Raw genomic sequence first — 21,989 nt, forward strand, 5'->3', positions numbered from 1 at the left:
GACACAAAAGCCAAACATTAGAATGTGTAAGGATTCTAATGTTTTCCCCCACCCATCACCCCAAATCAAAAGGTAAAAAAAAAAACTTAATGAAATCCAACAACAACAAAAATTTACATTACAGACATCACATGAAATGGTACAAATCAAAGATGGGCAAACTCCACACGACCGCTTCTCAAACTGCTATGAAGCCTGAGCTCTCTCTGTCTGAGATGCACATGTGTTAAGAGCAGTTAAAAAGCAGGAGGCGTCACGGAAAGGTAAAAACCCAAAACCAAAAGAGACCCCAACCCCCGGGGGGGACTGAACGGACGGTTACCATCAGCAAGTAGCCGCTGGCCACTCGGATGACGCTGACGTCCGAGAAGGACTTGAGGATGTCGTCCAGGGTCGTCGTGGTGAAGGAAAGCACCTTCTGAGAGGAGTTCTGGGCGACGCTTTGATGAACCACCTGTGGTCAAAACAGAAGGAAACGTCCCCGATGAAACCAGTGCTTCAAGGAGCTTCAATACATAGCCCAGGTGCCAGGGACGCGTCTCTGCAACCTGACCCCCACTGGTTTTCTGGTGCCTTATCAAGAGTTCTGCACGATTTAGGTTTGAACTTGGGCTCGATGACCCTGGACCTGGGACAGCAAAGGTGAGCACTAATCCAGTGAGCATGTGGGGCTGTGGGGAGCCGGTGTCATCGAAGTTCACGCCCAGGGCTGTATGTGCTCTACGGGAGGACTGCTGCTCCCGCCCCGAGGCTCTCCAGCAGTTCCCACTAATCCAAAACAAGGCGCTCTCACGGGCACCCCTCCCCGTTCATTCTCGGGCCACCTTTCAAAGGTCGCACGCAGCTCAGGAGAGGTCACTGCTCGGGAAACAAAGGCCAGCTCCTGTCACATGACCTAACCGAGGGCACTGCAGCTGTGACGGAGTCTATGCCTTGCTAATGCTTTCCAGACACCTTTTCTTGCGCGGCAAGTGTTTTGTTTTGTTTTTTTAAACAGTTATGCCTAACTCCAGAGTTCACAATTGGTTACTCAAAATGTTCCAGGGCACCCCAATTAGCGTGTGCGTCCCACAGATATTAAGATTTTCAATATCAAGAAAAGGGAAAAATGTTTTCATCCCACAGGTTCCCAGACTCGGTCTGTTTTGAAAATAAATTCTAATAAAAAAATGTTTTAAAACATCATTCGAATGAAGTATTTAGAAACTAAGGGGCTTGTACCCAGATTCAAAGGTGGGTGTCAGGACGCTGGCGGTTTACCTCCACGTAGGTCCTCTGCCACGCCTCCAGGATGGCTGCGGCCTTGTCCTCATTCCAGTTGATGTGTGAGACATACTCGTACCCCTTGAAGTGTTCGTACATCTGCTTGGGAGTCATTAACTGAAACATGGTCTGCAAGGCGTGAGCACTGGACGAGGGGTGGTGGTGAGAAGGCAGAGATCAGCACCCCCGGAAGCAGCTCTCTGCGCCCCACTCTCCCGCAGCCATCCTATCCTTCTACACGAGCACAGGTTTCCACTACAGCCGGACCCGGGTGTTACTTTATTTAACAGACTGATGCACCATATTAAAGGTGTCACCTTACAAACCTTCTACAGATAGACCCCAAAATTAAATTAATAGGCAATTTCCTTTCTCAGTTTCTACTCAATGAAACAGGGAGGGTAGAGGAGTAGATAGCTTGGCCAGATACGCTGGGCTCACCCCTGCCCGCTCGCCTGTGCAGAAATCCCAGATGGCTTTCCCGAGGGAACAGGCTCGGATGAGTGCCTGTGGCTGACAGCACGGAGTGCAGTGCCCACGGGACATTCTTGGTTAGCCATCATTGGCTGGTTTTCTCTTTAGCTTAACAGTGGTTCTCAACCTTCTGGCCCTTTAAATGCAGTTCCTCATGTTGTGACCCAACCATAAAATTATTTTCGTTGCTACTTCAATAACTGTAATGTTGCTACTGTTATGAATCGTAATGTAAATATCTGATATGCAGGATGGTCTTAGGCGACCCCTGTGAAAGGGTCGTTCGACCGCCAAAGGGGTCGCAACCCACAGGTTGAGAACCGCTGGCTTAACAGGTTACAAGGGCATTCAGCTCGTACCACTTAACTCCACATGCTGTGACCATGTGTGCCCCGATTTTCTACACAATGGGCAGATCTAAAACCCTATATTCACTAACTACAGTCTCGATGAAAACGACAAAAATGTTCTCGAAAAATGCCCCACATGGTGCCTTTTCAAGCTGGTCTGGTCTGCTATTATTTTCTAAGATGCTATTACAACAGACAGCTAGCTAGGAGAGCAGGGAAGCATTAACACCAATACACTTGCAGATGTCAGAGGGAAGTGGTTTCTCGGGACAGGACGCAACGCGATGGTTGGGTTTCCCTGTGTTGGGTTACCTGATGAGCTTCCCAGTGCTGTTCTTGACCGTGCCACCCACAATCAGCTCCTCCTGCCAGTGCATGTACTTCCTGGATAACCCATGACATCCGCCACTCAGAACAAGGGCCATATCAAGAGGCTAGAATAGAAAGACAGCCACATAATTGTGGGAATTAGCAGGCAGGTCACATGCCTTGTTAAAACCCAGCGCATTCAGGGCTTGGTTGTTTCAGCGAGAACATTAAAAACAAGGCTAATGAGAGGCGTATGGCAAATCTTACAGCAGAATTTCGCTCTATAAACAAACTTAGTGCCACAGACAAAAGGAGTCATTGAGAATGAAATCTTAAAAATGAAAAGAATAAAGCGAAGAATGGGGGAAACCATCGCAGTGTTCTCCCTGCCTGTCCTGAGAAGAATCCCGGATGTACTCACTTTGGTGGCATTTTTGTTGGGGGCGGTGGCGGGGCAGTCTGGATCCGCTGGGTTGAGGCAGGGCCGGTCCATGTAGCCATGGCCAACTTCCGCCTTGTTCAGCATTTCCTCCCAGCTGTCCACCTGGTAGTTTATTTTCTTTAACTCTTCTAGGAATTCCAAAGGGTCAAAGTTTGTCCACTGCAAAGGAGGCTTACCTCTGGGAAAGAAATGAGGAGGCAAGACAATGAAGGGGCTTCCGAACCCTCAGGAAAATGACAAGACCGCGGAGAGTGCTCGCACTAGCGCCGATCACATGAGGATTCTGGTAATGCTGCCATCCTGGGACCCCGGCATGAAAAAGCAAACTGCTCCCTTCCCGGTCTGTGCATGCAAACCTAAGTCGGGAAAGTAACTCCAACGAAGGTGGCAAGCAGAGGGCTGATGCATGAATGAAGGCACAAGGAATCTGAACTTGCCCACCTACTGTATTTTAATACCGAAAAACAAAATTAGCCAGTGGTGCTTCTAAACAGAAGACTGAGATTTAAAAAAAAAAAAAAGAAAAAAGAGGGAGTCGCAATATCAAATTAGCACTTGCAAGCCTAATAACTACTTTGTCAATGTCATCAATCAAAATATTTGATCTCCATTACCTGTAATAATCCCATACTTATGAGCTCCCTCTGACAGCCTGGCAGGCAACCCCCTAAGCCCCCTGCCGCCTCCGCCATCACCGCCATCAAGGCCACTTCCCCCCACACTCACTTTTGAATTTGTGCTGTTGACAGACCAGAAAGGCTTTTGGCTGCCTGTTATGTGGTTCAAACCACACTGTAGCTGCTTAACCAGGCTGAAGCCATTATTCAGAATCTCCCAACCAGAAAACACAAAACCCCTTATTTCCCATCTAAAACTGTACACTGAGGGTCAGGGGATGGCCACTGCAAATTGCTTTTGCAGAGATGTGCAAGCTAGGACAGAAACAATAACTCAAGCACTAACTCCTGCATAATTAACTGAAAATGTCGACACTGATTAGCAATTATTCTTTAAATGATGAGGAGTATATAATATCCAACTGCTAAACTACGAAGCACCCACTAGCAGGGCCTTCAAAGATAGCAGATTTCCCCTTTAAATGTCATTAATGTGATCCCAAGAAAGGTTAACATTTTCCTCCTCAGGAAGATCTTGAATTTTCACTCAAGATATTTAGTTCTGACATGAACCCACTAATAAATTCTCTCCTTAAAAGATAAGCTAAGCTTGAGTGCAGTCTGCAAAAACTGCCAACATTTTAAAGAGTTAAAAATCACACATACTCTGAAACCATTTGCATTTTATTTGCATATAAATAGGTTGGTAAAAGTGAATGAAATTTAATGATGCCTACAGAACTTTTTTTTTTTAAGAGGAAAAATATTCTGCTGCAGACCTCTCTCTCCCCAGACTATTCACTCAAAAAATGCACATGGAATTTCAATGTTTTTACTTCTTGTTCAAAACTGAAACAGAATAAACAATGGTAAAGTAATATCAAAAACATTCTAGAGCTTAGAAATCAGACGCCAGAAAACAAAATCATACACTTACAGTAGGTATGCTGTCCCAGACTGCAACTTGGCCCCTTCCCAGAAGCAGTCCAAAGGCGTGATAATTAAACAAGGGTAAAGATATTCTATTATCTGTCAAAGTTAAAAAGAATAGGCCAAGCGTTAGGCTGACGCACACCACTGGGGTGTCTTTGAGAATGTTCTTTGTAAACAAAAAAGAAAATATACCTGATCCATGTAACCTGTTTCTGTGATAAGTTCTCCGGATTTGTAACACAAATGTTCCAATTTCCACTGCCTAGTGAAGAGCAGAGACAAAAATTTCTCATTGCAATAAAGTAAGGAACTCAGTGCAAAACCGGAACTATAGACTATATAGAACAAATCGAGATTTTGGTCACTTTTAAGTATCTGTCAAAACGAGCAGAGCTTTTGCCAAGTAGAGACCCAACAAGCTCGCTTTAATGAATAGTTAATACTCAATTGTAATTAACGTGTGGGTGTTTATGTAAATGAATACTACCAAAGTACTTGAGAAGTCTTGTTTCCTTAAGTGTTCTCCCAATAATCTTGTTTACACCATTAATCTGCTTTCCACATACATTAAACAACTTCAGGGCAAATAATTCAGATTGAGTTATCATAAATGCAAAATAACTGGAGACTAAATCGGTAAGGCTTATAATGTATTAACATATTCAGGTGGGAAAATATTACTGCCTTATTTTTTTTTTTTTTACTAGCAGATAATGTCCTTATTAATAGACAGTGTTCACAATGAACTTTCCTACTCTTAACCATGAATGAATGCTGCAAGCAATGCCAGGTATATCCATTTCCCACTTTATGGTCTTCTCTTCTTGTCCTGTAGAAACGGTATTAAGTATACTGACCTGCACTTACCGTTCATCTAGCACCTACATATTATCATAGAGCACTGTTATCCCTAAAAGAGTGCTATATAAGCCCATGCCTTAAGGAAGATAAGTCTAACTTGAAAGAAAAAAGGAAATTTGGAAAAAGTAGGGGAGAGAAATCCAAGAGAAGAAAAAATAAATATAAAAAGCTCCCTCCACACTGCTCTGCTGTACTGATCACCCAAAGGAGAGTTCTGGACTTGGCCTTCTTCCCTGTGGCACCAGCCCTCACACCCCTTGGCGACCCACTAAAAGGCTGCCTTCCTGCTAAGCGTTCTTTGACCAGTGCTCCTAAGAATGACCCCTTTCTCTTGAGCACGGGCTGGTCAGACCTCCCGCGTGACGCCAGGAGCACCTGCAGCGGAGACTGCCCGTGTTGGCTGTGTACCTGCTCATCTATATTGAACTCTTTCTTCTTCCTAACTAGACTCTCAGCTCCTTCCACAGGACCCAAGTTATCAATTCATTCATCCATCTGCCCACCCATCCACTATGTAAATGTTCATATTCTAACTCCATACCGCATCAACACAGACTATCCAGCATGAGTAGGTTCTCACTTCACATCCCTTGATCAATTAACTCATTTAAACTTGCTTGAGAAGGGCATGGCTGTGGTTAGAAACACCACTGGGCTTGGAGCCATAAGAGAGGTATGAAACCTGGCTGTGTACTATTTAATAACTATATGAACTTGGACAGATGCTCTAATCGATCTAATTTCCAATTTTCTCACCTAAAAAAATGAGATGGGTTGAACTAGGTGTTCTTTCCAGTTCATGCATAAAAGTCCTCTGGTTCCATCTCAGTGAAAGTGTTATTTCATTGTACAGATGCGTCCACATCTCCTAAGTAAGCGACGAGCCCCTCCAGGTGAGCTCCAGCACGTAGGCACGCACCTGGCATGCGCACAGTGGCCCTGGAACACCCATTTCCACTTGCACATTTTACTAAGTTGCACCAGGTAGTGGCTTTCCCTTCAAAGCTCCTGGCAGACTGGAGGGCTGTGCCGGTGAGAGCTGGGATGCGCTCTCCACCCAAGTTTGCCTGACAAGAGCGCTGATACACCCCCTGGCATTTCCTAAAGCCCTTTCCCATAAACATGTGCCTGATCTTGTTCTGGGACCCTCCTGAGGACACAGAGCAAACACTCCATAACTTAGTTTACAGGGGAGGAGACAAGAGTGTGCTAACTAGGTGACGTGTCCCAAGGTCATGTTGGGCCCCGAATCCTACCTCCAGCCGGATGGGTCTAACACAGCCGTGGGCAAACTACAGCCCGCTGCCCGATCCGGCCGTTTGAAAGAAATAAAACTAAAAAAAAAAAAAAAAAAAAAAAAAATGCCTGATCTTGTTCTGGGACCCTCCTGAGGACACAGAGCAAACACTCCATAACTTAGTTTACAGGGGAGGAGACAAGAGTGTGCTAACTAGGTGACGTGTCCCAAGGTCATGTTGGGCCCCGAATCCTGCCTCCAGCCGGATGGGTCTAACATAATAGCCAACCCAGCGAAGTGCATGCAGAGTTGAGGTTACAGCAGAGACAAGGACAGACTTTCATTTTATTCTCCCTCATTCTCCCCGGCCACTGAATATGTCTACACTGCCGCTTCCTCACCCAGCAAAGTGCATGCAGAGTTGAGGTTACAGCAGAGACAAGGACAGACTTTCATTTTATTCTCCCTCAGTCTCCCTGGCCACTGAATATGTCTACACTGCCGCTTCCTCCTGGTGTTGAAAGCCTATGGGGGCAGGACAGAGTTAGATAAATGCCAACTCAGTGGTCCCCTGGAAATGGGGTTTAGGAATAGTCATCTCAACTGCTCAGGGAGAAGACCCAATTAAATGAATCAAGTCAGGCAGTCAGGCAGTCAACAAACTCCAGGTGCCTGCCCTGACCTAAGTGCTGGACAAGATGTGAAGTCCCCACCCTGATATCTCACAGCTCAGATAGATAAGAAAAAGTGCCAGAACTCCTCCTCTGCTTTTACTGTACCCACAGCATTGTTAAATTAGCTATGAAATTAAAGGGTAATATTTTGTGAAGCTGTGCATAAGTCTAACCTATGCCACCTATCTATCAGCAGAAATTTGCCATAGTGGCTCCACCCTCTATTGGTTTTGTGACACAAACCAACACCTGTTAATATCTACAGTGACTACAAAATAATGAGCAGTAACTTCTTTGTTTTTCTTTTCTATTCTATTCTTTCCTTATTCCTTGCAAGCTGACCAAAGGCAATGTAAAATCTGACTGCTCTAAAAACAGCTCAAGTAATAAAACATCTTCAGAATAGGTGTACTGTATCACATCCCAGTGGCTGCTTGAAGGATCATACACATTTGGGGATAGTGACTAAATACTTACTGAAAATACATTATAAAGTCATGTCTTGGGTTACCAAACTCTAGAAATGGATCAAGGTTTTTTTTAATTTTTTTAATAATTTCATTTAAAAAATCATTTCATTAAAAAACTATTTGAATGAACACCCCACTTGTATTTCTAGGGCAACCTTATTTATTAAAATAAAGGGGCCTAAGCGAGCAGCCTCTTCCCATGGCCTCACCTTACCTGTTATACATATACACGTGGACCCGGCTGGCCTGGAGTGCTGAGTCCAGGTGTTGGCGGAGCGCTTCTGTGGTCAGGACGTTAGCACCTTCTTCTTTCGGGGTCTGGATCATGAGTTGAGGATTAAACATAGCCTCTTCTCCAATCTTCTGGCGAGTATAATTTAATTCACGACTTACTCGTCCACCAACTGATAAACATGTACGAGTTTCAATTAGAACAGCACAATCCCCACATTTTCACCTTCTATGTGCTACCTCTGAGAAGCAGAGGATACATGATAAACAAACTCTGGTTATGAAAGTGTGGGGCTGATGTTTGAGGAGTAACAGTCACATGGTTGTTATCAGGAATAATACCCATACTTACCAATCCTATATAATAAAAGAGAAACATGTAAATTGACTGTCCCTCTGCTATGCTCACCAGCCAATCAGGAGTGGATATGCAAATTAACCCGACAAAGATGGTGGGTTAATTTGCATACATAGGCACTGGGCAGAGAGCAGAGTGGGAGAGCTGGCAGCTTTGGGGGACGTGGTTCCCTCAGTTGCTCCCCCAAGCCACCAGGCAGAGAGCAGAGCAGGAGAGTTGGCAGGGGAACTTGGCTCCCCAAGCCACTAGACAGAGAGCAGAGAGGGAGAGCTGGTGGCTTGGAGGACTTGGCAGAGTTGGAGGCCATGGGATGGAGACAGAGCAGGAAGGGAAAATCAAGAGCGGGGGGAGCACCAGGAATTCTGGGAATAGTTGTTCTGGTGGCAGATGGATCTCCCTAGACACTAGAGCAGTGATGGCGAACCTATGACACACGTGTCAGAGGTGACACGTGAACTCATTTTTTTGGTTGATTTTTCTTTGTTAAATGGCATTTAAATATATAAAATAAATATCAAAAATATAAGTCTTTGTTTTACTATGGTTGCAAATATCAAAAAATTTCTATATGTGACACGGCACCAGAGTTAAGTTAGGGGTTTTCAAAATGCTGACACGCCGAGCTCAAAAGGTTCGCCATCACGGTGCTGTCCTCTCCTCTGTTTTTACTCTTTTTACTTATGCTCTCCCCTCTGTCTGAAGTGCCATGTCCCCTGCATGTCACCAGACCAAGTGCACAAATTTTTGTGCACCAGGCCTCTAATAAGTGTATATATATATATATATATATATATGCCTAAGTGACCATTTGACCAGTAGCTATGACGCACACTGACTACCAGAGGGCAGATACTCAATGCACAGGCATGGAAACATAGAACAGACTGATAATCTCAAAGGGAAGAGGGGCAGGGAGAGGACGGGAAGAGATTAACGAAAGATCTTATATGCATACTAGAGGCCTGGTACACGAATTCATGCATTGGTGGGGTCACTTGGCCTGGTCTGCGGGGATTGGGCTGAAACTGGCAGTCCAACACCCGCCTAGGGGTCCTGGATTGTGAGAAGGTGCAGGCCAGGCCAAGGGACCCCACCAGTGCACGAATCTGTGCACCAGGCCTCTAGTAATAAACATAAAAAATATTTGCTAAACCCATGAAGGACTGTCCTGTCACATGCACAAACCTAATGCATGGGTGCTTTGTGCACCTTCTAACTACTGCACTGTTGTGCAAAGGGGGGAGGGGCCGGAAAACTCAGACACCTTTTCCTTGCAGACCAGACCAAATAGCGCTGTTACAATTTCTTTCACTTGTATAAACAAGGTGCCCCCACAGCACATTTCAAGATAAATGGCTTCACTTTACACTCTTCTCTTAAACAATCTGGCGAAGGTAACAAGGAAATGTTTCTCTTTGTGGAAAAAGAAACAAAGAAAGGTGACAAACTGTATTCAGCATAAAACTTGCCAGGAGAAGATGAATAATGGGATTCACGTCAGATGCGCACGGGAAAGCCCACTGGAGAGGAACCAAATGTGTCAGCCGGAGCTGTCAGGGGCAGGCCCTGGAACCCGGTTCCCTCAGACTCACCTGGTCAGCATCCAGAAAACACAGGTGCCAGGTCGAGCCGCCTCGGGCGGGCAGCCTGCGTTCTGGGAGCTCCCAGGTAATTCTGAACGTGCTGAGGAAGCCAGAACCCCTGCCCCAGCACCAAGCCCGCACTCCAGCAGGCCAGCCAAAGCTGGGCTCGCCAGACGCCAGCGCAGCTGGGCTCAAGAGGCGCTGTTGCTGCAAACTCCCTTTGTCTCTTCCTCAGGCCCGAGGTTGTGGTTTTAGAACGAGCCAAGCTCGGAATGCTGCACCTGGCTGGGAGGTATGGCGGGAGGGGAGGGCTGAGCTTCGATCCCATGCAGACAAGGGGAAGGGGCTGAGGAGCAGCAAACAGAACCCTAGAGCCCCCTGACCCCACACACTCCAAGGCCCACAAGTGAGTCTGCAAGTTCCTGAAGGTACTGATAGTGGCACTCGCCCAGAGGCAGGCCTGCGGCTAAGCTGGTCAGAGGGCGCCTCAGCGATCACTGCAGCTCTCCCAGGAGGAGGAATCCTTTTTCTTGGAGTTTAGTATTCAAGGACATAAACATTTGGTTTGAGCAAGTAAATAAGTACTGGGAACTGCGGGCTGTTTCATTCTCTTGGCATATTTTATAAACAAGGGGGCAGGCTAAAAAGCAAATAATGCCCTCATTAGGAAAACCAGCCCAGATCCGCAGACTGGGGGTCATCTGTGCAGGCGCATGCATGTGGCCCAGGCCACCGTGGAACTTGTGAGGTGAGGCTGGACATGAACAGACTGTGTGCATCAGAGAGGAAGAGGGGGAGGGGAGAGAAGGGGGAAAAGGCAGAGAGAAATGATCAATTGGCTACAAAAAGAGTTAAGACTCCTCAGGCAGAACTTTGACAAATGCCCTGGGGAATTAGGGAGGAGCTTGCAATCAATTTGACATTTAAGAAAGACCACAGGAAAACATAGGAAACAGCCTGCAATGCAGGATAAAGGTACAGAATGCCACCGGCCCTTTCCAGGAGGCTCCTGAAAGCTGCCCGCGGCCAGGGTGCGGGCTGCCCTCTGTCATGGTGCGGGCTGCCCTCTGTCATGGTGAGGGCTGCCCTCTGTCATGGTGAAGGCTGCCCGCAGCCAGGGTGAGGGCTGCCCTCTGTCATGGTGAAGGCTGCCCGCGGCCAGGGTGAGGGCTGCCCTCGGTCATGGTGAAAGCTGCCTGCAGCCAGGGTGAGGGCTGCCCTTGGTCATGGGGAAGGCTGCCCGCAGCCAGGGTGAGGGCTGCCCTCGGTCATGGTGAAGGCTGCCTGCGGCCAGGGTGAGGGCTGCCCTCAGTCATGGTGAAGGCTGCCCGCGGCCAGGCTCTGATTGGCTCCTCGGGCAGAGATTGCAATGCTTCTTTAACCAAGTAGCTAGTGGGCTGACTTACACTCCATCCCACCTTCTCTAGAGACAGAAAAGTAGTTTGAGACTAAAAAGTCAATTATTAGCCCGGGGGTCCCCTCTGAAAAGCGAACAGCACACCCAGGAGCTCCGTTCAGCCTTTTACAAGCTCGGCCGCTTCCCTTGACTGGCTCTGCCACCAGGGCCCCACGCCCGGCCTCGCGGAGGCCTCCTCCGTCCCCTCAGGGCTGGCTGGCACACCATTTCTTGGTCTGCTTACAGAAGTCGCACTCCCTTTACCTTTATTGAAGCTTAAAACTTCAGGTGAATGGAGACAGTGAGGTAACAACAAACAGCACCAGAGCAGGAGCCCAGGCCTGTGCCCCTTAGCAGAGCAGCGGCCTGGGGCCACGGTCAGTAAGGTGCTGACCCCGGGAGGGGCGCCCACGAGGATGGCGGGATGCAAGGTCTCACCCTGGGGACTCCGACTACGCTCTTCCAGCCAGTCTCAGGCCAGAGCAATTACTTTATCACAGGGGTCTTCAGAAACGATGTTATTTCCTACCAGGGGCTCCATAACGTCACCTTTTTAGATGTTTTAAGATAGATGTGCTAATAAAGGTGTATATTTTCAGGTGCCTGGGATTGAAAACCTTTTTGCTCTTCCATCTCGATGCTCAAGTGATAAACAGGAATATTTGGATAACGTGACAACCAATTTCAACCAAGGTAAGACTATCATCACGGGTGGAATGAGCAACTAGCGCTGCAAGACCCTGAATTCTAGTTTCCTCAACCACCTATGCTGTTTCCTACTTTTTAGCATTGTGAAATTCCATTTATTTTTGCACATTACGTGGCCACATTTTACTTATTGTTTCATCTTATATTTGACTAAGAATTTTTTGCAAAATTATTCAGTGATTTTTGCAAAGTCTAGTTGACACCCGCTTTACTTGACAAATGGCGGTAACAATTCATTCATCTGCCAAGCAGTGGGGGGTGCATGCTATATGCTAAGCCGTAGGGTCCATGGTGGGTGGGACCAGTGTGTCCTCTGCTCCAAGAGGCTGGCTGGCCCGCGAAGCAGAGAGGCATCAGACAAGCAATGCAGTAACATAATCTCCTGGCACAAGACGGGCCGAGGAGGAAACGAAGGTGAGGTGGTGATGCCTTCCGAGTTCCTGGGTGGTGGGGAGGAACAGGCCACTTCCCATGGAGTGGCCAGGGAAGACCTAAAAGGAAGTAACTTTGAAGAGCGAGGGGAGCAGTGTTCTGGGCAGAAGAACTGGCAACAGCAAAGCTGCTTAGGTTTGGCTTTTGCAGGGAGAAAAAGGAGGTGAGTGTGGCTGGCCCCTGGCAACACCATGATAATGTCATTCACTTGGTTGCAACCGCAGGTACACTGAGCTCCTTCCCTGGGGCACCCGTGTCATAAACTGCACAGCATTCACATGCTCTGACACTGGCATTCGCCCCGAGGCACTCTGGAACAAGCTACCAGACATGGAAACCCCTCTGGGCAGAGCAATGTTACGGACTCATCTGACTTGCTACCCCAACACATGCTCCTATCCTAAAATCACAGCCCAGTGGCAGCCAGAGGGGTTCCTCACGTTGCTGGCTTTTTTTTATCATGCACCCGTGTGAAGCTTGGCTCTCAGAAAGCCCCACTGACCCCATTTCAAGTGACTGAAATTAGAGGTGTGACCTGGGAGAAATGGTTTTCTTCTCTTTCCATCTTCACGGTCAAAGCCCCTCTCTCTTATTTTTAAAATAATTGAATGTTCATGAAATAGCACACAGTCATTTTTTACTACTGAGCAGAATGAACCATAAGATCTGGTATTTGTGATGTAGATGTAGGAATACTGACAGCCATGGGAACAGCCATCATTGCTGTTGTAGTGGTTTGTGGGGAATATTCAGCTGCTTCCCTTTTGGGGGTTTATCTCTGTCTCTTAAATTTTCTGAACATGTACGATTAAAGGCTTCCATGTGACAAGAGAAAAATAAACATGAAGCTACTTGGTAGGAGTCTGAATTAAAAACAAGCTCAAAATAACGTGCATCTCTATAATATCCTGAGTCCTACAGTCTTTTCCTCCTCCAACCTCTTTGCACAAGGCTCAGAAAAACATGTTGCCTCAGGATCCTGGGACACAAAATAACCTTTATACTTGTGTGGTGCTTCCCACGTGCAAAGCACTTTCACACTCATTATTTACTTATTGATAAACATGTTGCTCAGTGTCACTCCCCCATGACATTGGGGCACACTGGACTGGACAGGTGATGAGAAGGGGGACCAGAAGTCCGGGGTTCTGAGTCCCAGCCCTGCCACTGGTGGCGCTGAGATTTGGGACGAGCCCACGATACCGTTAATCCACAGTAACCTTCTCTGTTAAAATGGAATAAAAATGCTACTACTAACCTCATAGGATCGACAGTAATGTGAAATTTCCCAAGCCCTTAACCAGTAGCTGAGCAGGCACCTGTTCGTTTGTTCATTCATTCATCGCTGGGTATGTACCAGCACCCAATGACAGAGGAGAACGCGTAGCTGCAGTTTGGGTGACTACAGAGTTGGCTGCATTCATTCATTCATTCATTCATTCATCGCTGGGTATGTATCAGCACCCAGTGACAGAGGAGACGCGTAGCTGCAGTTTGGGTGACTACAGAGTTGGCTGCCCAGACAACAGGAGGCAGAACCAACCCTTTAACCCCGAGTCCAACTGCCTTTCGAGCCTCGTGGCCTCTGAGCACCAGCGGAGGACACAGCCTGGGAGCACCAAACCCCACGCACCAGACCTGAGCCAGCTCACGGCTGGAGCTCTCAGGATGCGGGACCGTGTTACCCAGGGCGCACGATTGGTATCTTTCTTTAAAAGGCAACAACATTGCATCGAGATTTCCCAACACCCCTGAGGAGACCCAGTTTTGTCAGTAGAGCCTCATGGGCAGCCGTGGTCAGGCCCCATTTTCTTCCTGGTCCCAGAGGGGCAGAGAGATGAGGGCCCAGGGAACAAGCGGCCCTATGCCTCTTTGTCTGCAAATTCCACTGTCTGGTTCTCCAGAAACCTGAGGCTCAAACCAGTTCTTTGAAAGAGCTGGGTAAAAGGGCATCACTCCTGCGAAGTTCTTGATCAAGCTCTGTGGATCCCTCCCTCCCCGAAGCAAACCAAGTCTAGTTTTCCAAGGCGAAGAAGGGCCAGCACAGGTGAGAAACCATTCCACGCTGGGTGCCACAGCTGGGCCCACGCTATTCCGATCCGTGGTGAGTGAGCCAAAGACACCCGCTTCGTGGCGTCCGCCTGCTGTCTCATCCCTTGCCTCAGCCTTCTGCACAGGCTTAATACACGCCTGTGGCATTCATGCAAAAAAGCTTTTCGCAAAAGCTTATTGTGATCCACAAAAAGATAATCTGGGCGACCAACCAAAGTGTTTTTCCGCTGCCCACTCACCTCGGCTCACCAGGCTCGCCGGGGCACACTCAGGGTGTCGGATGAATAAATGAATGAACAGCCTCAATACAGAGAGAGCCTTGGGAACAGGCAGTCATCTGTATAAGATATTAATTCTCCTCAAAGCCTCAAAAAGTCAATCAGTCAAAACAAATGACCCTTTCAGCCTGAAAAGTACCCACTCAGAGTCCAATTAGGAAAATGGGTCTGTGTATATGCAAGCGTAGCATTTGCATTTGATTAATCCCATGAATTATCGAACAAACGCTAGATCCCCCCCCCCCCCCCCCCACACACACCCTTTAGTTACTTCTGGTCCCTCTTTCAATGTTGCGATTAGTTATTAAGAGGGTGAAAAAAAAAGTACCCATCTCTAAAAGGGTGCAACTGCAAAATTATGAACACCAGCTCATTTTCTAACTTGAAAAAAAAAATGAAGATTCAGTAATTTGGGCAATTGGCTGAAAACTCCTAGGCTGTGAGTTTTAGTCACTTTTCCATCCATCTCTTTTATTCATGACTAGCCAACTGCTGCTTAAGCTCTGGGCTGTTTTTCTCCTTGTGGGATTGTGCCCTTGGGTGTTGCCATGGGAAAATGCTAGAATCAGATAGCCCAGAGAGAATTTGCCTTCATGAAGGGAGGCCAGCAAGATGAAAACCACAAAAACAAGACAAAAAGCAGGACACCATCCCGTCCCCAGAGACAAGGGGTGGGGGTGGGGAGGTGGAGTGCAGAAGTCGCTGGAGGCTCCCTTGGAGCATGTGTCTGCTGCAAGACCCCACAACAGCTGCTTGTGGTGCCATCTGCTGCAGCTCAGCCTGCTTCCTCTGAATGGCCTTCCCGGGAGCCAACCGCTCGCCCTGTCGGACACGATCAGGTCAGCCCAGCACTCTGCCCACACTGGATCTGCTGCCTGCCACAGTCCCCCTCACCTCCCAGTATTTCTTACAGGGCCGCCAGCTCCCAAAATGACACTGTGTCTGTCAGGAGGCCCACTCTTCATGAGCGGCTTGCTGTGCAAATGGGGGCTGCGGTCAACCCCACCTAAGACAGGCCGAGTGAAATCACAGCCTAAGAGCCAAGCTGTCCCTGGCTGCTGGCAGGACACAGCGGAGGAGAGCTCTGCTCTAGCCTCGGTGCCTACCTGCCCGGCTGTGGACTGTCCAAGGTCCTACCATGATCTCACCTCACTGCTCAAGGGCTGAAAAACCTGCAGATGCAAACCCAAGCCCTGTCTTTCTGAGGAGCTGAGCAAGCCCAGGAGGGTCCCCCCCACACACAGCCGGCTTGCTCCCGAGGGAATGCTGAACCAGGAAGCAGCACCCAGGCACCAAAGACAGCATGCAATCATCAAGTCCTCCGTTTTTGGTTAAGGCCTGCTAAAGTCTCCACTAGAAAAATAACAGAAAACAAGCCAAGAACAACAACAAAACCCAGGGCTTGTGTGGCAGTGGGCTCCCTCACAGCATTCAGGCTGATGCATAACATTAACCCCAGTTCCCTTCTCCACGTCTGTGGGACTGACATCACCTCTCCTCTCTGCTCTCAACAGTCCTCTTGCCATTGTCCTGCCTGGGCTCTTTGCACTGGCCTCCTCCTTGTGCGTGAAGGGGGAGGAGACCATGCAAGTCCCCACCTTCCAGCGCAGAATCCCGCCCTGGGAAACACCAGGGGCGCCCAATTTATCTCCCACGAGGGATCCCTCCCTCTGCATCTGTGTGGGAGACGCCCGCCCCGTCACTGGGGGCCACTTTCATGATTTTGTTGCCATTGGGATTAGCTGGATTAGGGGCTGATGCATAAGGACCCCCTGGTGTAGGGCGGAAGTTTCATCACCAGGTCAGTGGTGGTGTGAACTATATGCTGTCACCACCACACCTTATAGCCACCAGCCAAAAGGGGGGCGGGGTGGGGGTGGGGGCTGATGGGGACATGGCAGGAAAAAATGCTTCAAGTGCAAAAATGCTTGAACTCATCCTGGCAATAAATCCCCCCATTGTGCATTTCCAAGGGCATGAGCCATTCAAGACTGTCCTCCTCTCAAACAAGAAACCTGTGATTCCTTTCTTATCTAATGGTCTAGGGGTGGTAGGTGGACTGGTGAGCACAGCTGCCACAAAGCACAAAGAAACTGCGAGCCCTCTGCCCAAACCAGCTAAGCAGTTTGGGAAGAGTCGCCCTGTTGGAACCTTCATAGGTTCCAAGGTGAACTAAGGCCTCCTCTGATGGCTGTTCCCGTTCTTCTAAAGGACAAGCACTACCCCATCCAGTGGGGGACCCCCTCCCCTTTCATCTGAAGGAAAACCATGTGGGCAGGAGTAGTGAAGGGGATGGGGGCAGGGGGCAGGAGGATGGAGAGAAAAGCAGAAGTGCAACTCTACAAGTTGTCCTCCCAGAAACCATCGGGCCGGTTCACTACCCAGAGCCCCCATCCTGGTCGCTGCTCATGGGGACCCTGCATGAAGCAAAACAATTTGTAGGGAAAGTAATGGGATTTCTGCGAGTGTGTGCCAGTGTGTGTTTTATAGGACAGTCTCTCTTGCACAGAACTGGGCTGTTCCATCAAAGCCGTATCTGTTATACTTCTGTCTTTCTCTTCTGTTTGGCGTATTCACCAACGAGAGAAAAGGAGGTAAGCTCTGGGGGCCCTGACCTGCAGCTGGAACACAATACTTTCGCACAGCCCTGCCGACCCCTGACATAAATTTTACACCGCAGCTGGCATTTACACACTCAGCATTACCATATGTATAGCTGCTCAGTGCTAATTATGCTAATCACCTGTCTAACTCGCTGCTGCGAAAAATGGTTGTATTTAGCAGTCCAGTGCCTACCAATGCAGCTTACTGTGTGGCTGAAATGTACATTCAGCCGGCCCTGAATGGTAAGATTTTTCCACGTTGCTGGCTACATTCAGGCCTCAGAAAAATTTATTCAAGTCAACTGGTTTCGGTCCGCAACAAAAAAGTTACGAGAAAAAAGTGAGTGTGTTCTTGCCCTAACATTCTGGATCTGCTTGCAAGCAAAATGATAAATCAATTGGTGTGGGAAACAAAAAGGGAGAGAGATTTCTTTTGGGAGCCATGTGAAACTGTAGCCTATTTTTTTTAAAAAAGGGGGGGAAAAAGGGTCATCCTATTCCCCAAATCTCTAGAAAGAACAGTTAGTAGATATTTCGTCCTAATCCGAAGTCTCTCAAATTGTAAGCTTTGTTTGCAATTAAGCAAGGTATTAAACGCGTGCATTTTTTTTTCTGGATCATGTGTGGACTGAAATGATGATATATTTATCATTTTTAAAACTTACCACAACAATGCATAAGCTTCATGGGGAGAAGTCAGGTAAGAGGAAAGAATTTCTTAGGCAGCTGGGGGAATTCTTTTGTTATTTTTCTCTTAAAAAGCCTATATTTAAAAATACACATTTTGATATCTATATCTATTTTGTGAAGTTTTCTGATTTCCCCAGTAAAGGAGCAAAGGAAGTCAGGGAAGGGGGTGGAGAAGATGGGAGAATTAAAAAAAAAAAAAAAAAAAAAAAAAGTGGTGGTGGGGGGGAGAGCATCAAAGAAGCTTACACTTTCTTTAATCTCAAAATTCCTATTTTTATCATCACTGTTTCTTAAAGCAATTTTCTGGAATCTCTGTACAGAACTGATTTCTTAGATCAGGATAACCTTATTTCAGATTGTTGTAACAATTCCCCAAATTCAAACTGAAACCCATTTCCTCCTAACTCACAAAATACCTTCATATTAATTTTTAAAAACCCTGAATTTAGTCCATCTAAGAACTGCCTAGTGTTACATGACTTGGATGCACAGATAACGCCTGGCATCCAATCTCCTTGGATTGCTGGCAGCCCTGCCCCGAGATCTCCCGGTGGGGTGGCCCTACGGGCCCCAGTTACTTCCTCACCTCCAAAAGATCATTATTAGATTCTTCACTTAAATTTAGAAACTGGAAGGCCATTTATTTTGCAACATATCTTGAGCTACCCCCCACCCACACTCCCCAGTGCTACAAAACACCAGAGCAACTCCGTGATATGTCTTGGGCTTACACACAGACTATTCACCAACCCAACAGGCTTTCTCAGACACAGGAGGGGGTGGGGAAGGAAGCTGGCCTCTCCGCCACTTGCTCTGCTCAACTTTCAACTTAACTCACAGCGGATGACAAGGGTGATGCCAAGGATGCTGCTAGGAAGTCAATAGCTTTCTTACTATCAGCCCGCGCCTCCCCCCCCCACATTTGGTTCAACATTTGATATACTTATCTGACCCAAAGAAGCAACATTATCCGAGCTGAATCTTGCTCTCTCTGGCATCCCTATTCAAGCTGCTTTTCTTTGCCAGTCCAAAGCATTAATTCACCTAGAGTTCCAAACCTTGACTGTGCAGCCCAAAACCCCAATGACAGGGCCATGGCTGCTCACAGCGGAGCAGAGGGCTTACCCCTCGTTCCCCCCTCAACCTCTCCCTCTTCTTAAACAGGAGATAGACCACCCTGCCTCATGGCACAGAGCAGTGTTTACATTGCAGTACTTGACTGTGTAATACATCTGGCATTTTTGGGCAGGATTCCTGAGCTAGGGGCCAGAAGCCCTTAAGCAACGATTGGGGTGGGGGGGATCATGCACATTGACTTAACAAAGCCCCCTTCCAGTTCCTTCTGCTTACTTTTGCAACACGTTTCACCAGTAACTGAAAGCTATCGCGCTTGATAAATTGGGAAAATCTGTTTCTGTTCATTATCCTCGCTAACAGTGATGAGTCTCTGGCATGGGGACTTGCTCGCACTAGCTTCCCCATCATAACCAGTTGAGGTTTGTGGACCCACATGCAGTGTGGACGATGTGGGCAACTCACACCTGGGTTATGGGTTAGAAATAAGGTCCTGACTCCACATTATAAATCTCTCCAACAACAAACTTGTCAGTCATTAGCAGGTACCCGACTGCCCACCAACGATACAGTTTCCCTAACACATGACAGCTGTTTTTCCCACCATACTCGAAACCCAAATATAACAAGACAGTCATGGTCTTGAAGTGATTGAGGCCAGGATGCAACTCCTAGAAATCTCCACGGCGGTCAGGCAGTTTCTTAATGGCAGCATTCTACTGTTCTGGAAGGCTAATTATTTCTGTGAAACTTAAGATACTAGTACATGTAGAAAAACAGATATTGCAGTGTCAAGGAAAAAACAACGCTAAATCCAATTTAAGAGGAAAAATCTAGTTATTATCCTAAAGCACCCAAATTCAGAGTGTGGCAGCAAAGAACAAGCAATGCATTTGTATTTTGATAACCTTGACAACACCTGTGTCTAGTCCAGGGAGGTTCCCGGAGAGAAACCCCCAGGAGCTCCCTCCTTAGGGAGCAAAGCCTCGCCGCCCAGGACTCCGTGTGGATGGACCCTCTAACACTGTGCAGTTGGCCAAAATGTGGGTGCAGAAGTCTGTCCTCTTCATCTCTGTGCAAGCTCTGTGCTCTCTTTGGCTGTGGCGCGAGTTCCACTCAGGAAAGCTTGGCTCGGAATATGCGTGTGGACGTTTCACTAACCATGTCAGAACTGCTAGGGCAGTGGTTCTCAACCTTCCTAATGCCGCGACCCTCTAATACAGTTCCTCATGTTGTGGTGACCCCCAACCATAAAATTATTTTCGTTGCTACTTCATAATTGTAATTTTGCTACTGTTATGAATTGTCATGTAAATATCTGATATGCAGGATGTATTTTCATTGTTACAAACTGAACATAATTAAAGCATAGTGATTAATCACAAAAACACTATGTAATTATATATGTGTTTTCCGGTGGTCTTAGGCGACCCCTGTGAAAGGGGTCGTGACCCACAGGCTGGCGACCCACAGGTTGAGAACCGCTGTGCTAGGGGGACCGACGCTTTCATTCCATTGGACACATGAAGTGCAGGGGACCGACGCTGACGTCACACTCCACCGGCCAGTGGATTCTACATTTCCCTCGAAAGTCCATAAAAATGCCACGACTCCTCAATGGGGGAGGCACATCTTCTGCTCACAAGACCCCAGCAGAGAGGACGGTCTTGGAAACAGCCCTCACGAAGGTCAGAGCCCCAACGGTGCACACGGTAGCTAGCTCCGCATCCAATAGGGTGGAAACATACAGAATTCCCTGCCCGTGTGTGACTAACTGGATTTACCACCATTGCAGACTTGACGCTAGTCACTCCAGAGATCTACTGGGAGGAAATGAGTTGGGCAGTTTAGGAGAAGGTGGGTAGAAGAAGGGGTGGGAGGGAGAGGGAGTGAAGGGAGGACAGAGGTGAAGATGAGCAAAGGGATAGACGGTGAGGGGTAAGGGAGGAGGGAGCAAGCAGAAGGGGGTTCTTGGAGTCAGTGAGGGGCAAAGGAGGTCACAGTAATAGAATCATATGGGTATGACCATTATTTGGGGATGTTACACATAGCTGGACCTCCCTCAACTTTCCCCCCCAAAATATTGTCAAAATAGTGGTCCATTAAAATACTATATTTCTACAAAATGGCCTCTATTAAAATCTGCTCCCCTTTAATTTAAAGATATTTCCATACTAGCTTTAAAAACAAACAAACAAACAAACCATGTTTAAAATCACACCAACACTTACCCACACACCTACCTGCCCCAGAACAGACTATACTCTCCAGTGGCTCAATCTGGGCAGAACGCTGCCCCGACAAAACGGGGCAGCCACAGAAGCAGCCCTTCTCCTGAACTGTGAGCCCCCAACACAGAAGGGCTGACAAGTTACAGCTCGGCCTGAGTGGACAGAGCTCCGGGGTCATAGGGAGGTCAGCTTTGAAGGAGAAAGCCCAATGAAATATAAACATGGCATTGTGGAAACCAGACAAATCTCCCATAGCCTGTCCAGCCAGCGTTAATCTAGCCATCAGCTGTGGCGCGTAATCCAAACAAACGGATCCGGCAGTTCGTACATCTGGAAGCTGTCATCTTCGGGGGCCTCCAAGTGGCGCTACGGGCATCTGAAACACCCCTTCGCCCAATTTGGCTTCTAACGCTGTTGGAGGTGAAGAGTGGCAGGCAGCAGAGACAAGAGAGGGGGGACCCACAGGGTCAGCTGACCTGGGAGAAGGCACCTGAGCCTCTTGGTTATTTTTAAATCCATTATTGTTTTTAAACATTTTTCTCCCGATCGGAAAGAAATACCACAACTGCTTCTACCTGTGTGTGCGCGCCCACTATTGGAATGTAATCAATAAACACATTCTTAATTTGTAAACGTGCACAGGGAAGCGAGGAGTGGAAAGGAGTAGCAATGCCTTCTGTCTTTCTGTCTGTTGTGGTATTCACCTAAACTGACAGCCCCAGT

At 47.6% G+C, this 21,989-nt stretch overlaps 1 protein-coding gene across 4 annotated transcripts in view; it reads right to left on the reverse strand.

The window, feature by feature from the left end:
* The window catches only part of PTCH1 (patched 1), a 67,631-nt gene that overhangs the window by 36,740 nt on the left and 8,902 nt on the right, over nucleotides 1-21,989 (reverse strand). For 3 of the 4 annotated variants that reach the window (XM_005873741.2, XM_005873740.2, XM_005873739.2), the window contains 7 exons: nucleotides 7,845-8,034; nucleotides 4,581-4,650; nucleotides 4,393-4,484; nucleotides 2,818-3,016; nucleotides 2,400-2,521; nucleotides 1,261-1,408; nucleotides 323-454 (listed from right to left, as the gene is read on the reverse strand). In XM_005873741.2, coding sequence (XP_005873803.1) covers nucleotides 323-454; nucleotides 1,261-1,408; nucleotides 2,400-2,521; nucleotides 2,818-3,016; nucleotides 4,393-4,484; nucleotides 4,581-4,650; nucleotides 7,845-7,975 — 894 coding nt within the window. In that variant the 5' untranslated portion in view covers nucleotides 7,976-8,034. The remainder of the gene's footprint in view (nucleotides 1-322; nucleotides 455-1,260; nucleotides 1,409-2,399; nucleotides 2,522-2,817; nucleotides 3,017-4,392; nucleotides 4,485-4,580; nucleotides 4,651-7,844; nucleotides 8,035-21,989) is intronic. The other variant, XM_014545689.1, reaches the window with a different exon arrangement.

The sequence above is a fragment of the Myotis brandtii genome, unplaced genomic scaffold (assembly GCF_000412655.1).
Source record: "Myotis brandtii unplaced genomic scaffold, ASM41265v1 scaffold419, whole genome shotgun sequence".
NCBI classification, from domain to species: Eukaryota; Metazoa; Chordata; class Mammalia; order Chiroptera; family Vespertilionidae; genus Myotis; species Myotis brandtii.